We start from the raw sequence: 21,123 nt of genomic DNA on the forward strand, positions 1-21,123 counted from the left end.
CGTTATACCAATACCTTCACCTCATTCCCAGTCATTTAATAACACCAATACCTTCACCTCATTCACAGGCATTTAATAACACCAATACCTTCACCTCATTCCCAGGCATTTAATAACACCAATACCTTCACCTCATTCACAGGCATTTAATAACACCAATACCTTCACCTCATTCACAGGCATTTAATAACACCAATACATTCACCTCATTCACAGGCATTTAATAATACCAATACCTTCACCTCATTCACAGGCATTTAATAACACCAATACCTTCACCTCATTCACAGGCATTTAATAACACCAATACCTTCACCTCATTCACAGGCATTTAATAATACCAATACCTTCACCTCATTCACAGGCATTTAATAACACCAATACCTTCACCTCATTCACAGGCATTTAATAACACCAATACCGTCACCTCATTCACAGGCATTTAATAATACCAATACCTTCACCTCATTCACAGGCATTTAATAACACCAATACCTTCACCTCATTCCCAGGCATTTAATAATACCAATACCTTCACCTCATTCCCAGGCATTTAATAACACCAATACCTTCACCTCATTCACAGGCATTTAATAACACCAATACCTTCACCTCATTCACAGGCATTTAATAACACCAATACATTCACCTCATTCACAGGCATTTAATAATACCAATATCTTCACCTCATTCACAGGCATTTAATAACACCAATACCTTCACCTCATTCACAGGCATTTAGTAATACCAATACCTTCACCTCATTCACAGGCATTTAATAACACCAATACCTTCAGCTCATTCACAGGCATTTAATAATACCAATACCTCCACCTCATTCACAGGCATTTAATAACACCAATACCTTCACCTCATTCACAGGCATTTAATAACACCAATACATTCACCTCATTCACAGGCATTTAATAATACCAATACCTTCACCTCATTCACAGGCATTTAATAATACCAATACCTTCACCTCATTCACAGGCATTTAATAATACCAATACCTTCACCTCATTCACAGGCATTTAATAATACCAATACCTTCACCTCCAGGCATTTAATAATACCAATACCTTCACCTCATTCACAGGCATTTAATAATACCAATACCTTCACCTCATTCACAGGCATTTAATAATACCAATACCTTCACCTCATTCACAGGCATTTAATAACACCAATACCTTCACCTCATTCCCAGGCATTTAATAACACCAATACCTTCACCTCATTCACAGGCATTTAATAACACCAATACCTTCACCTCATTCACAGGCATTTAATAACACCAATACCTTCACCTCATTCACAGGCATTTAATAACACCAATACCTTCACCTCATTCACAGGCATTTAATAACACCAATACCTTCACCTCATTCACAGGCATTTAATAACACCAATACCTTCACCTCATTCACAGGCATTTAATAATACCAATATCTTCACCTCATTCACAGGCATTTAATAATACCAATACCTTCACCTCATTCACAGGCATTTAATAACAACAATACCTTCACCTCATTCACAGGCATTTAATAATACCAATACCTTCACCTCATTCACAGGCATTTAATAATACCAATACCTTCACCTCATTCACAGGCATTTAATAATACCAATACCTTCACCTCATTCACAGGCATTTAATAATACCAATACCTTCACCTCATTCACAGGCATTTAATAATACCAATACCTTCACCTCATTCACAGGCATTTAATAATACCAATACCTTCACCTCATTCACAGGCATTTAATAATACCAATACCTTCACCTCATTCACAGGCATTTAATAATACCAATACCTTCACCTCATTCACAGGCATTTAATAATACCAATACCTTCACCTCATTCACAGGCATGTACAACCAAACATCAAGAGGAGCAGCGAAGCAAGAATCTATTTCTGTCATAGCAATTATTCCTATTGACAATTCTGTTGACTGAATTTGAAATATTTTAAAATAACAACAATTTTGAGGGCAAAATTCTATTTGTCTTTTTACAGAGACAAACACACACCAACAAAGATCAGAATCAATTAAATTGATTAAAAAGTCCAGATATCATTCCCAAACACCCACTTTTGGGATAAAATAGAGTCTAAGTAAAAAAGGGAAAATAAAACAATTCCACTGATGCATGCATGTCCTTACGAACACATGTCCTTATACACTGACTCAATATCATACACACTGACTTGTCAGTCATGAAAGAAGGAAAAATCTTTCAAAGTTTCAATAGGGGATGTACAAGTATTGATCAACTAAATCAATAACACTGATTGTGCTTAGATCGTACAATTTGGTTTGGCAAAATAACAAATCACTTAGAAATGTAATATTTCAGACAGCTATAACTTAAAGTAATTCATAAATAGAATAAATAAAATGAAGATATGGGGGGGATCCTAAATTGTATATTACAACAATTACATGGAGGGGAACACAAATACAGCGTGGACCTGGATATCTGTCTGTGATACGTTGTGGCTTTGAGGTCATCTTCCATGGACATGAGGTTGTCATTGATGGAAGCGACCCAGAGACATTGGCAAAGGCATGATAAACAAACCACTGGACTCAATGCTTATAGAATAGGGGGGAAAATGTTACTTTCCACACTATGTGGAGATTCAACGTTTTTTTTCTCTTCATTTTAATCATGGCATCGGTTAGCTTTTCTCCACCTTCCATCAAGTACCTTCCACCTTCCAGGAAAATACTGTCCAGTGCCTTCAATCACATTTGTAAATTCATAATATATTTGCCCTGATAGCTGAAAAGTGGTTGTTCTGGGTGAAATAGACAGAATTATTCAAATAAGGTTTAATTTTAAACGCAGAGATGAAGAATTCTTGCTAATACTAGGCTAATGGTAATCTTGCCCTGGTCAAGTACTCAAGCTTTACAAACGTTATTGTCCTTTTATCCTACTTATGTATCAAGCCATTGATGGAAGTTGCCAAAACATTCCATAATCATTTTCGGAAAAACGTTGAAAGTTTACTGAGATTTACTGAATGTTACATCCAGACTGTCTTGTGTGGCCTGTATAAAGCGATTGATTTGTGTTGGTATTCACAAGGAAAGAAAAAAAGCTAACAAATAGTGAAATAGTGACTTTTTGCCCCAATCCCCATATCAAGTGACCACCTTTAGTGATATCTGAATTATCTCAGAAATGATAACACATTCTAAGTAAGTTAAACATGATTAGTGGTTTGATCAAGTCCTTGACGTGAATTAAGGAGAGACATACAGTAACAGTACAGTGATTGGGTGAAAGGAAATGAATAAACCAACTGAAACTTTCTTTCCTCCCTGTGTTCACAGCACACCACTCCCCACCCACCCCCCTTCCACCCACCCCCCTTCTAATAAATGTGTCTCGATAATATAGCAGCAACAGCTTACTGCCATGATACAGAATGAAATGAACTAACACGTCCTGCTGTCCGTCTCTCCATTCCCAGACCATGGTCCAACATTCCATCAAGACCAGATCTTAAAGGTAGACAACAGTCAAGTCCAATTGAAACCAACTCCATTCAATCACTTCCCAGCAACATATAGGAACACAAGGGGAAATACATATGTTTAGCAAATACTGCATCTATGCCAATTTTTTTTTTTTAACAATACAAAAATTATAATAAGTGTAATTGATAGTTTACCTTTGAGTATATAAGGGGGACTTGTGTTAAGTTGGGATTTAAAATGTTAAATCAAATGATTTATGGAACGCTAAAGGGTGAGATAAGAGCCTCTTGACTAGCACCCGAGTGAAACGAGCAGAAAACTACATCTTCCATGATGCAACTATTCCTCCTTTCAGGTGGGTGGGTCTCGTTTAAAGCGAAATCTCAGCTAAGTGGATTCTCAGAGAACATGATAACCACTTTATGAATGACTAGTTAATAAGTGAATTGTCTACAGAATGAACACCCTTTCTAGCGATAGGAGGAGGAGTCTTCATATCTTTATGGGCGTAGTGGATTCAGTAAGGCACATCCCGCTCGGTATCTGAGATCACCACTACTCCCGACGTACCGCCAGGCAAAACAAGAAATCTAAACGGCAAACCAGTATGATGCCACATAAGTACTTTCTCCTTCACTATAAGATGTCAAGTATATGGGAAATGTACTCAGCAAATCATGCCTTTCACATACAGTATACTTTTGCACAGCACTCCAAAAACAGAAAATATGGATAATCAAGAATTAAGAAGAAATCTGAATTACACAACCTAAAAGTATTGGTACTTAAGTAACATTTCTTCCTAACAAATAGTCTATTAGTCTCCTGTAATATGGTGGCCTAGCAAATAATTAACAACAATACAAATATATAACAACATGAACTATTAAAAAAAATAAGAAAACGAGCCCAAATGTTAAACAATATAATTATATTCAATAATATCATTAACAACATTATCAATACAATTATTGTTAGTTTACCCTGTTACTTCAAGAAAAGTATTTGATTTTTCATTCATTTGATTGTATTTCTGATAGCTAAGCCAAAACGTTAGTTTTGGTGTAAGGAACAGCAGGCGAGCGGAAGAGAGGGAAAGATAAAAGAGGGAGTGAAGAAGGAGAGGAGAAACGGAGGAGAGATTTCTCTCCTCCTCCCTCACAGTCTCAGAGTCAAGCAGCAGAATCCGCTCATTTCCTCATTAGAAGTCGTGTCGCTTTCTGTTGCACTTGACAGTTCCTTCACTCTCCTTCACTCTGTCCGCAGTGTCCATTGTCCAACTAACCTTCCTCAGTTAGAAATATGAGAACGATGTACACAATGTAGCGTCTATTCGTTCTCCTCAGACGGAGAAGCAATCATCCTGTTCTCCAGCTCCATCTCTTTCTTTCAGACGTCAGACTCGATGCTGGAGAGCTTCTCGTAAACGTGGCCGTTGCTCGAGCCATTGAAGGGTGTCTGGCCGCCCTGCCCCACCAACCCTAACCCCCCGTCCCTGACCGGCAGTAGCTTGTTGCCTCCCAGTCTGGGGCCATGGTGGTTCCCCATGGGGCCCCCCAACCCTCCCCCGAGACACAGATCATTGGGGAACCTGGGGGTCACGTTGGACATGACCCCCGTCGTGGCTGACGCCGGAAAATATGACGGCACCCCCATGGAGCCTCGGAAGTCCCCGCGGCTGTTGTTGAGGAGATGCTGTGGCGGTTGTTGCTGTTGCTGTGGAGACATTTTGACGTAGTACGGTTTGCCGCCATGTAATAGACACTGGTCGTCGCCGAAGGTTGGGATGAAGGGGTTCTGGGTCACCTTATCTGGGTAGAGAGATTTAGACAAGGAGTAAGTCCCGGCCCCTTTGCCACTACCGCCCCCACCACCTCCACCTCCCATCATTCTTCTATCCCTGTCCCTCATGTCTTTCTCCCCCACCGACCGACGGTGCAACCCACCTTCTCCTCGGTCGCCTCGGAACAAACTGAAGGAGGAGCCTCCTTTCGCCCTCTCCCGCTCACTACCACCCCGGCTGAAAAAGGAGGGACTATCTCTGTCCCTCTCCGCGTACTGGGCAAACATTTGGGCGTACGGGCTAACTCCCTCCATGTAGCGGTCTTTGTCTTTCAAGCTCACGCTTCTGGGTGGGAGGAGCTGCCCCCTCCTCCTCCTCCTCCACCTCCTCCTCCACCCCCGACCATGCGTCCGCCACCCCCACCCTTCTGCAAATCCACAAACGTGTCGTAGGAGTGTTGTCTCCGTAACACCCGCCCACCTGGCCCTAGCTTCCTGCGCTGTGCATGACTTTGTGATTGGCCAGCCCCCCGTGTCACCACTCTTCCCCCTCCACCCCCATCTGGCTAAATATGAGGTTATCTTCACTGATGTCATACAGGTTGCCTGGTTTCTTACACGACTCGCACCGTTTGCAAGAAGCAGAGCTTGGACGACTATTTCCCCCTCCGGCACTAGCACCCCCACCCCTCCGCCACTAGCGCTCCCATGCGTACAGGTGCCCCCTCCCCCATGGTGAGCGATGGACTTCCCTCCTCCTCCCCCGCCACCACTGAGATTCCGACACTCCCAGTCACCCCCTGCTATGCCTCCACCCCCCACTTCAGACATGTTCTTCTCCCAACACGTGTGGGCCTGTTGCCCTGACGACCCCAAGCCCATTCCTCCTCCGACGCCACTTTTACCCTCTGACTTCTTGGGTTTGTTACCTTTCAGGAAATCCTCCACGGGCACTAGGCTCTTACAAATGCCACTACCACTACTACCGCCAGCGACTCCTCCCCTACCGCCCATCGGACAAGGCCCGTCGGCCACATCCACATGCTCCCACTTGGCAGAGCCCTCCTTGGAAAGGACTTGCTCCGCATAGAACTCCCTCAGATTTTCTTTGTCGCGGAATAAGTAAGGTGAAGAGTTACCCCCTCCTCCTCCACCCCCTCTCTTCCGCTCAGAGGGGACCAGGGGTGGGGAGGCCGAGCGGTGTCCCAGGGGCCCGCGGGAGAAGTGGTGGTGGACGGTGTGATGTTGGTGGGCTCGCCTCCGGTAATCAATCTCGTCCTGCTCCCGTCTGGATTTGGCTGAGGCGGGCCTCTTTTTCAAGCTGTCCCTGTACTGTTTACGCCTCTTGGCGTTGCCCTCCAGATTGCCGTAGGTGATGGTGTGTGAGGAGATATCCGACACATCATCGCCCCCCGAGCCCCCACCACCCCCTCCTCCTCCACCCATGCAGTACCTGTCGTGACCGCCCCTGTCGATAAACCCAGAACTGGACGCCCCGCCTTTGAAAGAGAACCTCCCGTAGAGGTCGTTCGACTTGAACTGACCCCCCTGCTGACCAGAGCCTGAAGCCGAGGCGTGGCCGGCGATCAGGTCAAACTTATTGGTGTTCCTGTGAGTCAAGGAGGCAACGCGGGGTTGTGTGGTGAATATGGGCGCTACCCCTCCCCCTAAACTGTCACAATCAAACATCCCTCCCTCCAATGAACTGGTACTGCCTAAGCTACTCGGCCTGTTAGGCGGGGGGCCGGACATACCCAGAGCCAGCCCGGGTCCCGGACCTGAGTGGTGGTGCAGGTAATGGTCCTGGTACAGGTTGTTGTCCTTCAGGGGCAAGTTGCCAAAAGTCCTCTCCACCTCGCTGATGTAGTCGCTGAACATGTTGTCCTCAGGCAGGTAGGGCGGCGGCAGGGCCTTGCGCTCTTGCAAGCTGCGCCGGTGCTCGGAGACGTCGTAGATGCTGGGCGACTCGCCACGGTGGTGGCCACCGTAGTCCAGGGAGCCGTGCGTGTGCGGCGAGCCGTTGACCCCCGGGATGGCGGTCATGTCCTTGGCTGTGCGGAGCAGTCGCAGGATGTTGGAGTGGGTGTTGTTCATGTTCATGTTCATGGTGGCCGATGGAGAGTCCATGGCCGACTTGTTCTCCTCGATCTGGACCCCGTGGATACAACTCCAGATGCCCTGTTGGAGGAACAGATGAATAGGGGGGATAGAGAACGGTAGAGAAACAGGAGGAGAGGGAGAGAGAGAAAAACATGGGGAGAGGTGGAGCAAGCGAAAGAAACCAACACAAAGACAGATTGACGAAAACATAAATAGGGTAGATTGGTGGACGAGCATTAGAAAGCGGACGGGAGGTGGAAAGGTGGAGAGAGATGAGAGACAAAGAGAGAGGTTAATGCACTGCAGTGTTTCATCTGGCCACCTTGTTTACACACTATTAAACAGTAATAGGGGTGAGCTCATCAATATGTTCTCCCTGGGGAGCACACAGAGCTTTGGCCCCTGCAGAGGCTCAGAGCCTCTCCTCTCTTCCTCTCAGTCAGACCCAAGTGTTGGAGGGCAGATCAGAGACTCGATTGATAATGACAGGAGCGCCATTAGCGTCTAGTTTTGACCAACCAATCAATAAGTTGAATCAATTTAATTTAAATTCAGCTGACAGCACTTTTCCTTGGGCAATCCAACCCCCCTCTCGTAAAGACACGTCACGAAAATGAATCATGCAATAAAAGTATTTTTGAAATATTCTGCAAAATGAAAGACAGGTGTGGTTTTGTTGAAATGTTACGTCATGATCTGGTTGTGATTTTGGCTTTGTGAGGACAGTAATTCTAAGAGGTGACACCAACAAATCAAGGCATGTATGTTAGGATCAGCGCAGCCTTTCTCATGCCATTCCAGATAAAAAAACGAGATATCATTGTCTGCCAGTGAAAACGTGTGTCACTGTTCATCAGGGGCGTCATGTCAAAACCATTTTTCTGTCCATCTCTCAGTCACTCCTCTCCCCTGGAACCCTGAATTCATTATTCTTTTTTCTACTCTTTCCACTCTTTTATTTCTCTTTCACTCTTTCTTTGTGTCTTTTTTTTGTCTTATTTGATCTCCATTGTCTCCTGGTCGCCATGGTGAAGCTTCTCCTCCAACGGGACTTTCTTTATCTATCTACGTATGTCCACACAATCCCTGTGTAAAGGTGATAGGACAGAGGTTACTGGCACATCTTTCCTTTTGTGCTCCTCTGTTCCTTCTGTTCCCCTTTTATGTTTTTTATCATTCTTTTTCACAGACAGATTTCCTTTTCCTCGTGTCATATGTTATCTGTTGTGTTATGTTATGTTACCCTCTCTTTCTTTCTGTCCCCTCCCTCCCTCCCCCCCTCCCTATATGTGTGCAGATTGGTTGAGCGCTATACTTCCTCCCTCCCTCCCTGTATGTGTGCAGATTGGTTGAGCGCTATACTCCCTCCCTCCCTCCATCCACAACTGGAGCACTAAACCAGGCATAAAAATCTGTAATAGACTAATATCTCTTGCAGGCGGCAATAATTAGACGAGGGGTAGTCTGTAATAGTGTAGAGGGTGAAAATTAATTCTGTAATGCAACTGCCAAATAACATCAACACCTGTACGCTTGAACCAATAAATACTGAATTTGTATTCTATCGAGGCTCTCCCTACATATAAACTATTGTATGTACTTTGCATAAAACCATTATTGCTGTATTACAGAGTAACTATTGTCGAGCTCCCAAAAGAGGAAGGATACAGTAGAGAAAACTGCATTTCAAAATGCTCAAAAGGATATCAGAAAAACCTTTCGTAAGAAGTTCAGGCAGGTAAACATTTGCGTCTGTTTCTCGAATGAATGATAATTGAGTTCAATGAGCGTGCAACAACAAAACCATTCCCCCCTCTCTTAAAAGGTAACATTATGCAAATGTGATTGTTCCTCAAGCAATTGTTTTTCATGCGTAAACAAGCTCTCTGACTTACAATAATAACTGCCATGACAACTGCCATGGTAAATGACCCGCATAAACAGCCCTCGGAGCAGTCCCCATTTAAAGACGCAACAACACCGAGATAAGGCTTTGTTTTTTACCCTTCTATACAACTGGAATCAGTGGGCATGTAACTAACTGTAAGAGCCTTAGCGTTAGTGTTATATATTAAAAGGGCTTTCAAAAGGCCCATTGGCGACGGTTGTTATGTTAGTTTTGCTAGCACCGTTAGTGCGGATTAGCCTGAATTCGATTAGCGTTCACAATATCAGTAGTTATACTCGTTTTGTTATCCTTGCTCGAAGGGTATCATGCAGTGTCATTACTTATTACTATGTCTCTATCACCGTTAACAAAGTATCATTAGCTTACTAGTATAGGTTTTATTATGCCGGGTTCACATCATGTCAGCTTACTCGTTGTAGAAAGATTATACTCAAGTTTCTCACTTGGGAAGTATCAGAATAAACAAATATTAAGCCCTACGCAAATAACTTACGTTAATTTGAACTCGGAAGTCCCAAGTTTCCGACATGATGTGAACGTGGCATAAGCACAGAGTGTTAGCAACCTGACCAGGAAGTACCGGTCTGGTTAAAGACGTGCTCCAATCCAGCCAATAACTCACCCTGCTGATGGAGAAGGTAAAGCCTGGCTTGCCGGTGCAGTAGCCCATGAAGCAGAAGCGCAGTTGCCAGTAGAAGGCGTGCTCGGCAATGAAGGTGATGAGCGACAGAGCCATGGCCGCCCCCAGCATGTAGAAGACACCTGCCATGTTGTCCACGTCCAGCTGGCTGCTCATCACCTCGTTCTTCTCGTTATGGCAGATCCCCGTCAGCCACAGAGCCTCCAGCTCCTCCATCTCTCCTGGGGGGACAAGCAGGCGATAGAGGGGGTTAGGAGGGGTTAGCAGGAGGGGTTAGGTTATGATAAGGTTAGGGTGAGGGGGTATATGGAGGGGTTAGTTTATAATAAGGTTAGGGTGATGGGGTATAAGGCGGGGTTAGTTTATAATAAGGTTAGGGTGAGGGGGTATATGGAGGAGTTAGTTTATAATAAGGTTAGGGTGAGGGGGTATATGGAGGGGTTAGTTTATAATAAGGTTAGGGTGAGGGGGTATAAGGCGGGTTAGTTTATAATAAGGTTAGGGTGAGGGGGTATATGGAGGAGTTAGTTTATAATAAGGTTAGGGTGAGGGGGTATATGGAGGAGTTAGTTTATAATAAGGTTAGGGTGAGGGGGTATATGGAGGAGTTAGTTTATAATAAGGTTAGGGTGAGGGGGTATATGGAGGGGTTAGTTTATGATACGGTTGTAGGTTAGGGGTTAGAGGGGATATACAGTGAGGACGGGTTAGGCTGGTTCAGTTTATATCGAGTTAGGTTAGGAGAAGATGGAAGAGAATATAGCTAGGTGCTGAAAGGAAAGGTGAGGTATTTGAATAGTATAAGGCATGAGTGCTGAGGGATACAGTGAGGAGGGATAATACAATGAAGGGGGATACTGTAGAGAGGGATATAGTGAAGAGGGATACAGTGAAGAGGGATACTGTAGAGAGGGATACAGTAGAGAGGGATACAGTAAAGAGGGATACAGTAGAGAGGGATACAGTAGAGAGGGATACAGTAAAGAGGGATACAGTAGAGAGGGATACAGTAAAGAGGGATACAGTAGAGAGGGATACAGTAAAGAGGGATACAGTAGAGAGGGTTACAGTAGAGAGAAATACAGTAGAGAGGGATACAGTAGAGAGGAATACAGTAGAGAGGGATACAGTAGAGAGGGATACAGTAAAGAGGGATACAGTAGAGAGGGATACAGTAGAGAGGGATACAGTGAAGAGGGATACAGTGAAGAGGGATACAATGAAGAGGGATACAGTAGAGAGGAATACAGTAGAGAGGGATACAGTAGAGAGGAATACAGTAGAGAGGGATACAGTAGAGAGGAATACAGTAGAGAGGGATACAGTAGAGAGGGATACAGTAGAGAGGGATACAGTAAAGAGGGATACAGTAGAGAGGGTTACAGTAGAGAGGGATACAGTAGAGAGGGATACAGTAGAGAGGGATACAGTAGAGAGGAATACAGTAGAGAGGGATACAGTAGAGAGGGATACAGTGAAGAGGGATACAGTGAAGAGGGATACAATGAAGAGGGATACAGTAGAGAGGAATACAGTAGAGAGAGATACAGTAGAGGGATGCAGTGAAGAGGGATACAGTAGAGAGGGATACAATGAAGAGGGATACAGTGAAGAGGGATACAATGAAGAGGGATACAATGAAGAGGGATACAGTAGAGAGGAATACAGTAGAGGGATGCAGTGAAGAGGGATACAGTGAAGAGGGATACAGTAGAGAGGGATACAATAAAGAGGGATACAGTAGAGAGGGATACAGTAGAGGGATGCAGTGAAGAGGGATACAGTGAAGAGGGATACAGTAGAGAGGGTTACAGTAGAGAGGATACAATAAAGAGGGATACAGTAGAGAGGGTTACAATAAAGAGGGATAAGTGAAGGGATACAATAAAGAGGGATAAGTAAAGAGGGATTACAGGGTTACAGTAGAGGAATACAGTAGAGAGGGATACAGTAGAGAGGGTTACAGTAGAGAGAAATACAGTAGAGAGGGATACAGTAGAGAGGAATACAGTAGAGAGGGATACAGTAGAGAGGGATACAGTAGAGAGGGATACAGTAAAGAGGGATACAGTAGAGAGGGATACAGTAGAGAGGGATACAGTGAAGAGGGATACAGTGAAGAGGGATACAATGAAGAGGGATACAGTAGAGAGGAATACAGTAGAGAGGGATACAGTAGAGAGGAATACAGTAGAGAGGGATACAGTAGAGAGGAATACAGTAGAGAGGGATACAGTAGAGAGGATACAGTAGAGAGGATACAGTAAAGAGGGATACAGTAGAGAGGGTTACAGTAGAGAGGGATACAGTAGAGAGGGATACAGTAGAGAGGGATACAGTAGAGAGGAATACAGTAGAGAGGGATACAGTAGAGAGGGATACAGTGAAGAGGGATACAGTGAAGAGGGATACAATGAAGAGGGATACAGTAGAGAGGAATACAGTAGAGAGAGATACAGTAGAGGGATGCAGTGAAGAGGGATACAGTAGGGAGGGATACAATGAAGAGGGATACAATGAAGAGGGATACAGTGAAGAGGGATACAATGAAGAGGGATACAATGAAGAGGGATACAGTAGAGAGGAATACAGTAGAGGGATGCAGTGAAGAGGGATACAGTGAAGAGGGATACAGTAGAGAGGGATACAATAAAGAGGGATACAGTAGAGAGGGATACAGTAGAGGGATGCAGTGAAGAGGGATACAGTGAAGAGGGATACAGTAGAGAGGGTTACAGTAGAGAGGGATACAATAAAGAGGGATACAGTAGAGAGGGTTACAATAAAGAGGGATACAGTGAAGAGGGATACAATAAAGAGGGATACAATAAAGAGGGATAAGTAGAGAGGGTTACAGTAGAGAGGAATACAGTAGAGAGGGATACAGTAGAGAGGGATACAGTAGAGAGGGATACAGTAGAGAGGAATACAGTAGAGAGGGATACAGTAGAGAGGGATACAGTAGAGAGGGATACAGTGAAGAGGGATACAGTGAAGAGGGATACAATGAAGAGGGATACAGTAGAGAGGAATACAGTAGAGAGGGATACAGTAGAGAGGAATACAGTAGAGAGGGATACAGTAGAGAGGGATACAATGAAGAGGGATACAGTGAAGAGGGATACAGTGAAGAGGGATACAATGAAGAGGGATACAGTAGAGAGGAATACAGTAGAGGGATGCAGTGAAGAGGGATACAGTGAAGAGGGATACAGTAGAGAGGGATACAATAAAGAGGGATACAGTAGAGAGGGATACAGTAGAGTGATGCAGTGAAGAGGGATACAGTGAAGAGGGATACAGTAGAGAGGGTTACAATAAAGAGGGATACAGTGAAGAGGGATACAATAAAGAGGGATACAATAAAGAGGGATACAGTAGAGAGGGTTACAGTAGAGAGGAATACAGTAGAGAGGGATACAGTAGAGAGGGATACAGTAGAGGGATGCAGTGAAGAGGGATACAGTAGAGAGGGATACTGTAGAGAGGAATACAGTAGAGAGGGATAAAGTAGAGAGGGATACAGTAGAGAGGGATACAGTAGAGGGATGCAGTGAAGAGGGATACAGTAGAGAGGGATACTGTAGAGAGGAATACAGTAGAGAGGGATAAAGTAGAGAGGGATACAGTAGAGAGGGATACAGTAGAGAGGGATACAGTAGAGAGGAATACAGTAGAGAGGGATACAGTAGAGATGGATACAGTAGAGGGATGCAGTGAAGAGGGATACAGTAGAGAGGAATGGATTGAATACGGATACATTAGAGGGGGATACAGCATAGAGTGATACAGTAAAGAAGTATAAAGTGAAGAGGGATACAGTAGAGATGGATACAGTAGAGAGGGAAACAGTGAAGAGGGATACAGTAAAGAGGAATGGATTGAATAGGGATACATTAGAGGAATGTATTGAATAGTGATACAGTAGAGAGGAATGGATTGAATAGGGATACATTAGAGGGGGATACAGCATAGAGCGATACAGTAAAGAAGTATAAAGTGAAGAGGGATACAGTAGAGAGGGATACAGTAGAGAGGGATACAGTAGAGAGGGATACAGTAGAGAGGAATACAGTGGAGAGGGATACAGTAGAGAGGGATACAGTAAAGAGGGATACAGTAGAGAAAGATACAGTAGAGAGGGATACAGTAGAGAGGAATACAGTGGAGAGGGATACAGTAGAGAGGGATACAGTAGAGAGGGATACAGTGAAGAGGGATACAATGAAGAGGGATACAGTAGAGAGGAATACAGTAGAGAGGGATACAGTAAAGAGGGATATAGTAGAGAGGAATGGATTGAATAGGGATACATTAGAGGAGGATACAGCATAGAGCGATACAGTAAAGAAGTATAAAGTGAAGAGGGATACAGTAGAGAGGGAAACAGTGAGGAGGGATACAGTGGAGAGGGATACAGTGAGGAGGGATACAGTGGAGAAGGATAAAGTGCAGTGGACTGTAATTAATATTGTGAGACACTGACTACGTTGCTTCTGATGTCTTTGATTGTTATTGTGACTGTGTGTTTGCATGTGTGTGTGTGTGTGTGTGTGTGTGTGTGTGTGTGTGTGTGTGTGTGTGTGTGTGTGTGTGTGCGTGTGTGTGTGGCCATTACAGCTGTGTGTGTGAGCACAGTCAGTGCAAATAAAATTGTATTTGTCACATGCACAGAATACAACAGGTGTAGACTTACAAGCCCTTAACCAACAATGCAGTTTTAAAAAATTGAGTTGTAAAATATTTACTAAATAAACTAAAGTTTTTAAAAAATCTAATCAATCAAAAAGTTGCAAAATAAATGTACATAACAATGAGTCAATGTGCGGGGGTACAAGTTAGTCCAGGTCATTTGTAAAGTGACTATGCATAGATAATAAACAGCGAGTAGCAGCAGTGTAAAAATAAGGGGGGGTCAAAGGAGGAGAGGGGAGGGGGTTAAAGGGGGAGGGGGTCAAATAGTCCAGGTGGCCATTTGATTAGTTGTTCCGCAGTCTTATGACTTGCGTGACTGGAGTCTTTGACCATTTTTTGGGCCTTCCTCTGACACTGGCTAGTATATAGGTCCTGAATGTCAGGAAGCTTGGTCCCAGTGATGTACTGGGCTGTACGTACTACCATCTGTAGCGCCTTACGGTCAGATGCCGATCAGTTGCCATACCAGGAGACCCATGCTAAATATTTTCAGTCTCCTGAGGGGGAAAAGGTGTTGTCGTTCCCTCTTTACAACTGTCTTGTTGTGTTTGGACCATGATAGTTTGTTGGTGATGTGGACACCAAGGAACTTGAAACTCTCGACCCGCTCCACTTCAGCCCTTTCGACGTTAACGGGGGCCTGTTCGGCCCACCTTTTCCTATAGTCCACGATCAGCTCCTTTGTGTTGCTCACATTGAGGGAGAGGTTGTTGTCCTGGCAGTCTCTGACCTCCTCCCTCTTGGCTGTCTCATCGTTGTCGGGGATCAGGCCTACCACTGTGGTGTTGTCAGCAAACTTAATGATGGTGTTGGAGTCGTGCTTGGCCACACAGTCGTGGGTGAACAGGGAGTACAGGTGGGGGCTAAGCATGCACCCCTGAGGGGTCCCAATGTTGAGGATCAGCCTGGCAGATGTGTTGTTGCGTACCCTTACCACATGGGAGGCCTGTCAGGAAGTCCAGGATCCAGTTGCAGAGGGAGGTGTTTAGTCCCAGGATCCTTAGCTTAGTGATGAGATTAGTGGGCACTATGGTGTTGAACGCTGAGCTGTAGTCAATTATTATTATTTTTTACATTTCACCTTTATTTAACCAGGTAGGCCAGTTAAGAACAAGTTCTCATTTACAACTGCGACCTGGCCAAGATGAAGCAAAGCAGTGCGACACAAACCACAACAACAGAGTTACACCTGGAATAAACAAACATACAGTCAATAACACAACAGAAAGAGTCTATATACAGTGTGTGCAAATGGCGTGAGGAGGTAAGGCAATAAATAGGCCATAGTAGCAAAGTAATTACAATTAAGCAAATTAACACTGGAGTGATAGATGTGCAGATGATGATGTGCAAGTAGAAATACTGGTGTGCAAAAGAGCAAAAAAGTAAATGAAAACAATATGGGGATGAGGTAGGTAGTTAGATGGGCTATTTACAGACGGGCTATGTACAGCTGCAGCGATCGGTAAGCTACTCAGATAGCTGGTGCTTAAAGTTAGTGAGAGAGATTTTTGCAATTCGTTCCAGTCATTGGCAGCAGAGAACTGGAAGGAAAGGCGGCAAAAAGGAGGAGTTGGCTTTGGAGATGACCAGTGAGATATACCTGCTGGAGCGCGTGCTAAGGGTGGGTGTTGTTATGGTGACCAGTGAGCTGAGATAAGGCAGAGCTTTACCTAGAAAAGACGTATAGATGACCTGGAGCCAGTGGATCTGGCGATGAATATGTAGCGAGGGCCAGCCGACGAGAGCATACAGGTCGCAGTGGTGTGTGGTATATGGGGCTTTGGTGACAAAACGGATGGACTGTGATAGACTGCATCCAGTTTGCTGAGAAGAGTGTTGGAGGCTATTTTGTAAATGACATCGCTGAAGACGAGTATCGGTAGGATAGTCAGTTTTACGAGGGTATGTTTGGCAGCGTGAGTGAAGGAGGCTTTGTTGCAAAATAGGGAGCCGATTCTAGGTGTAATTTTGGATTGGAGATGTTTGATATGAGTCTGGAAGGAGAGTTTACAGTCTAGCCAGACACCTAGGTATTTCTGGTTGTCCACATATTCTAAGTCAAATCAAATCAAATCAAATCAAATTTTATTTGTCACATACACATGGTTAGCAGATGTTAATGCGAGTGTAGCGAAATGCTTGTGCTTCTAGTTCCGACAATGCAGTAATAACGAGCAAGTAATCTAACTAACAATTCCAAAAAAAACTACTGTCATACACAGTGTAAGGGGATAAAGAATATGTACATAAGGATATATGAATGAGTGATGGTACAGAGCAGCATAGGCAAGATACAGTAGATGATATCGAGTACAGTATATACATATGAGATAAGTATGTAAACCAAGTGGCATAGTTAAAGTGGCTAGTGATACATGTATTACATAAGGATGCAGTCGATGATATAGAGTACAGTATCAACGTATGCATATGAGATGAACAATGTAGGGTAAGTAACATTATATAAGGTAGCATTGTTTAAAGTGGCTAGCGATACATTTACATCATTTCCCATCAATTCCCATGATTAAAGTGGCTGGAGTAGAGTCAGTGTCATTGACAGTGTGTTGGCAGTAGCCACTCAATGTTAGTGGTGGCTGTTTAACAGTCTGATGGCCTTGAGATAGAAGCTGTTTTTCAGTCTCTCGGTCCCAGCTTTGATGCACCTGTACTGACCTCGCCTTCTGGATGGCAGCGGGGTGAACAGGCAGTGGCTCGGGTGGTTGATGTCCTTGATGATCTTTATGGCCTTCCTGTAGCATCGGGTGGTGTAGGTGTCCTGGAGGGCAGGTAGTTTGCCCCCGGTGATGCGTTGTGCAGACCTCACTACCCTCTGGAAAGCCTTACGGTTGAGGGCGGTGCAGTTGCCATACCAGGCGGTGATACAGCCCGCCAGGATGCTCTCGATTGTGCATCTGTAGAAGTTTGTGAGTGCTTTTGGTGACAAGCCGAATTTCTTCAGCCTCCTGAGGTTGAAGAGGCGCTGCTGCGCCTTCCTCACGATGCTGTCTGTGTGAGTGGACCAATTCAGTTTGTCTGTGATGTGTATGCCGAGGAACTTAAAACTTGCTACCCTCTCCACTACTGTTCCATCGATGTGGATGGGGGTGTTCCCTCTGCTGTTTCCTGAAGTCCACAATCATCTCCTTAGTTTTGTTGACGTTGAGTGTGAGGTTATTTTCCTGACACCACACTCCGAGGGCCCTCACCTCCTCCCTGTAGGCCGTCTCGTCGTTGTTGGTATTCAAGCCTACCACTGTTGTGTCGTCCGCAAACTTGATGATTGAGTTGGAGGCGTGCATGGCCACGCAGTCGTGGGTGAACAGGGAGTACAGGAGAGGGCTCAGAACGCACCCTTGTGGGGCCCCAGTGTTGAGGATCAGCGGGGAGGAGATGTTGTTGCCTACCCTCACCACCTGGGGGCGGCCCGTCAGGAAGTCCAGTACCCAGTTGCACAGGGCGGGGTCGAGACCCAGGGTCTCGAGCTTGATGACGAGCTTGGAGGGTACTATGGTGTTGAATGCCGAGCTGTAGTCGATGAACAGCATTCTCACATAGGTATTCCTCTTGTCCAGATGGGTTAGGGCAGTGTGCAGTGTGGTTGAGATTGCATCGTCTGTGGACCTATTTGGGCGGTAAGCAAATTGGAGTGGGTCAAGGGTGTCAGGTAGGGTGGAGGTGATATGGTCCTTGACTAGTCTCTCAAAGCACTTCATGATGACGGATGTGAGTGCTACGGGGCGGTAGTCGTTTAGCTCAGTTACCTTAGCTTTCTTGGGAACAGGAACAATGGTGGCCCTCTTGAAGCATATGGGAACAGCAGACTGGTATAGGGATTGATTGAATATGTCCGTAAACACACCGGCCAGCTGGTCTGCGCATGCTCTGAGGGCGCGGCTGGGGATGCCGTCTGGGCCTGCAGCCTTGCGAGGGTTAACACGTTTAAATGTCTTACTCACTTCGGCTGCAGTGAAGGAGAGACCGCATGTTTCCGTTGCAGGCCGTGTCAGTGGCACTGTATTGTCCTCAAAGCAGGCAAAAAAGTTATTTAGTCTGCCTGGGAGCAAGACATCCTGGTCCGTGACTGGGCTGGGTTTCTTCCTGTAGTCCGTGATTGACTGTAGACCCTGCCACATACCTCTTGTGTCTGAGCCGTTGAATTGAGATTTTACTTTGTCTCTGTACTGGCGCTTAGCTTGTTTGATAGCCTTGCGGAGGGAATAGCTGCACTGTTTGTATTCAGTCATGTTACCAGACACCTTGCCCTGATTAAAAGCAGTGGTTCGTGCCTTCAGTTTCACACGAATGCTGCCATCAATCCACGGTTTCTGGTTAGGGAATGTTTTAATCGTTGCTATGGGAACGACATCTTCAACGCACGTTCTAATGAACTCGCACACCGAATCAGCGTATTCGTCAATGTTGTTGTCTGACGCAATACGAAACATCTCCCAGTCCACGTGATGGAAGCAGTCTTGGAGTGTGGAGTCAGCTTGGTCGGACCAGCGTTGGACAGACCTCAGCGTGGGAGCTTCTTGTTTTAGTTTCTGTCTGTAGGCAGGGATCAACAAAATGGAGTCGTGGTCAGCTTTTCCGAAAGGGGGCGGGGCAGGGCCTTATATGCGTCGCGGAAGTTAGAGTAACAATGATCTTACCAGAAAGATGAACAGCTTTCTTACCAGAAAGATGTTTGTTTCTGTCGGCGTGATGCGTGGAGAAACCCGCTGGCTGCACCGCTTCGGATTGCGTCTCTCCAGTTAGCCATGTTTCCGTGAAGCAAAGAACGTTACAGTCTCTGATGTCCCTCTGGAATGCTACCCTTGCTCGGATTTCATCAACCTTGTTGTCAAGAGACTGGACATTGGCAAGAAGAATGCTAGGGAGTGGTGCACGATGTGCCCGTCTCCGGAGTCTGACCAGAAGACCACTCAATTCAACGGCTCAGACACAAGAGGCATGTGGCAGGGTCTACAGTCAATCACGGACTACAGGAAGAAACCCAGCCCAGTCACGGACCAGGATGTCTTGCTCCCAGGCAGACTAAATAACTTTTTGCCCGCTTTGAGGACAATACAGTGCCACTGACACGGCCTGCAACGAAAACATGCGGTCTCTCCTTCACTGCAGCCGAAGTGAGTAAGACATTTAAACGTGTTAACCCTCGCAAGGCTGCAGGCCCAGATGGCATCCCCAGCCGCGCCCTCAGAGCATGCGCAGACCAGCTGGCCGGTGTGTTTACGGACATATTCAATCAATCCCTATACCAGTCTGCTGTTCCCACATGCTTCAAGAGGGCCACCATTGTTCCTGTTCCCAAGAAAGCTAAGGTAACTGAGCTAAACGACTACCGCCCGTAGCACTCACATCCGTCATCATGAAGTGCTTTGAGAGACTAGACAAGGACCATATCACCTCCACCCTACCTGACACCCTTGACCCACTCCAATTTGCTTACCGCCCAAATAGGTCCACAGACGATGCAATCTCAACCACACTGCACACTGCCCTAACCCATCTGGACAAGAGGAATACCTATGTGAGAATGCTGTTCATCGACTACAGCTCGGCATTCAACACCATAGTACCCTCCAAGCTCGTCATCAAGCTCGAGACCCTGGGTCTCGACCCCGCCCTGTGCAACTGGGTTCTGGACTTCCTGACGGGCCGCCCCCAGGTGGTGAGGGTAGGCAACAACATCTCCTCCCCGCTGATCCTCAACACTGGGGCCCCACAAGGGTGCGTTCTGAGCCCTCTCCTGTACTCCCTGTTCACCCACGACTGCGTGGCCATGCACGCCTCCAACTCAATCATCAAGTTTGCGGACGACACAACAGTGGTAGGCTTGATTACCAACAACGACGAGACGGCCTACAGGGAGGAGGTGAGGGCCCTCGGAGTGTGGTGTCAGGAAAATAACCTCACACTCAACGTCAACAAAACTAAGGAGATGATTGTGGACTTCAGGAAACAGCAGAGGGAACACCCCCATCCACATCGATGGAACAGTAGTGGAGAGGGTAGCAAGTTTTAAGTTCCTCGGCATACACATCACAGACAAACTGAATTTGTCCACTCACACAGACAGCATCGTGAGGAAGGCGCAGCAGCGCCTCTTCAACCTCAGGAGGCTGAAGAAATTCGGCTTGTCACCAAAAGCACTCACAAACTTCTACAGATGCACAATCGAGAGCATCCTGGCGGGCTGTATCACCGCCTGGTATGGCAACTGCACCGCCCTCAACCGTAAGGCTCTCCAGAGGGTAGTGAGGTCTGCACAACGCATCACCGGGGGCAAACTACCTGCCCTCCAGGACACCTACACCACCCGATGCTACAGGAAGGCCATAAAGATCATCAAGGACATCAACCACCCGAGCCACTGCCTGTTCACCCCGCTGTCATCCAGAAGGCGAGGTCAGTACAGGTGCATCAAAGCTGGGACCGAGAAACTGAAAAACAGCTTCTATCTCAAGGCCATCAGACTGTTAAACAGC

At 45.7% G+C, this 21,123-nt stretch overlaps 1 protein-coding gene and 1 long non-coding RNA gene across 3 annotated transcripts in view; both read right to left on the minus strand.

Moving 5' to 3' along the window:
* Nucleotides 1-243: 243 nt before the first annotated feature.
* On the minus strand, nt 244-3,360 carry LOC121841621. 2 transcript variants are annotated; one of them, XR_006080639.1, is made up of 2 exons: nt 1,089-3,360; nt 244-834 (listed from the first exon to the last, which is right to left on the minus strand). It is a non-coding gene; the product is annotated as an uncharacterized LOC121841621 (long non-coding RNA). The 2 variants fall into 2 exon arrangements; XR_006080638.1 differs by having other exon boundaries at nt 244-871.
* A 40-nt stretch (nt 3,361-3,400) lies between these two features.
* Nucleotides 3,401-21,123, minus strand: part of grin2bb (glutamate receptor, ionotropic, N-methyl D-aspartate 2B, genome duplicate b) — a 146,593-nt gene continuing 128,870 nt past the window's right edge. The window contains 5 exon segments of the mRNA XM_042310905.1: nt 3,401-5,648; nt 5,651-5,844; nt 5,847-5,969; nt 5,972-7,460; nt 9,914-10,152. Coding sequence (XP_042166839.1) covers nt 4,890-5,648; nt 5,651-5,844; nt 5,847-5,969; nt 5,972-7,460; nt 9,914-10,152 — 2,804 coding nt within the window. The 3' untranslated portion in view covers nt 3,401-4,889.

This window comes from Oncorhynchus tshawytscha, linkage group LG32 (assembly GCF_018296145.1).
Source record: "Oncorhynchus tshawytscha isolate Ot180627B linkage group LG32, Otsh_v2.0, whole genome shotgun sequence".
Classification (NCBI taxonomy): domain Eukaryota; kingdom Metazoa; phylum Chordata; class Actinopteri; order Salmoniformes; family Salmonidae; genus Oncorhynchus; species Oncorhynchus tshawytscha.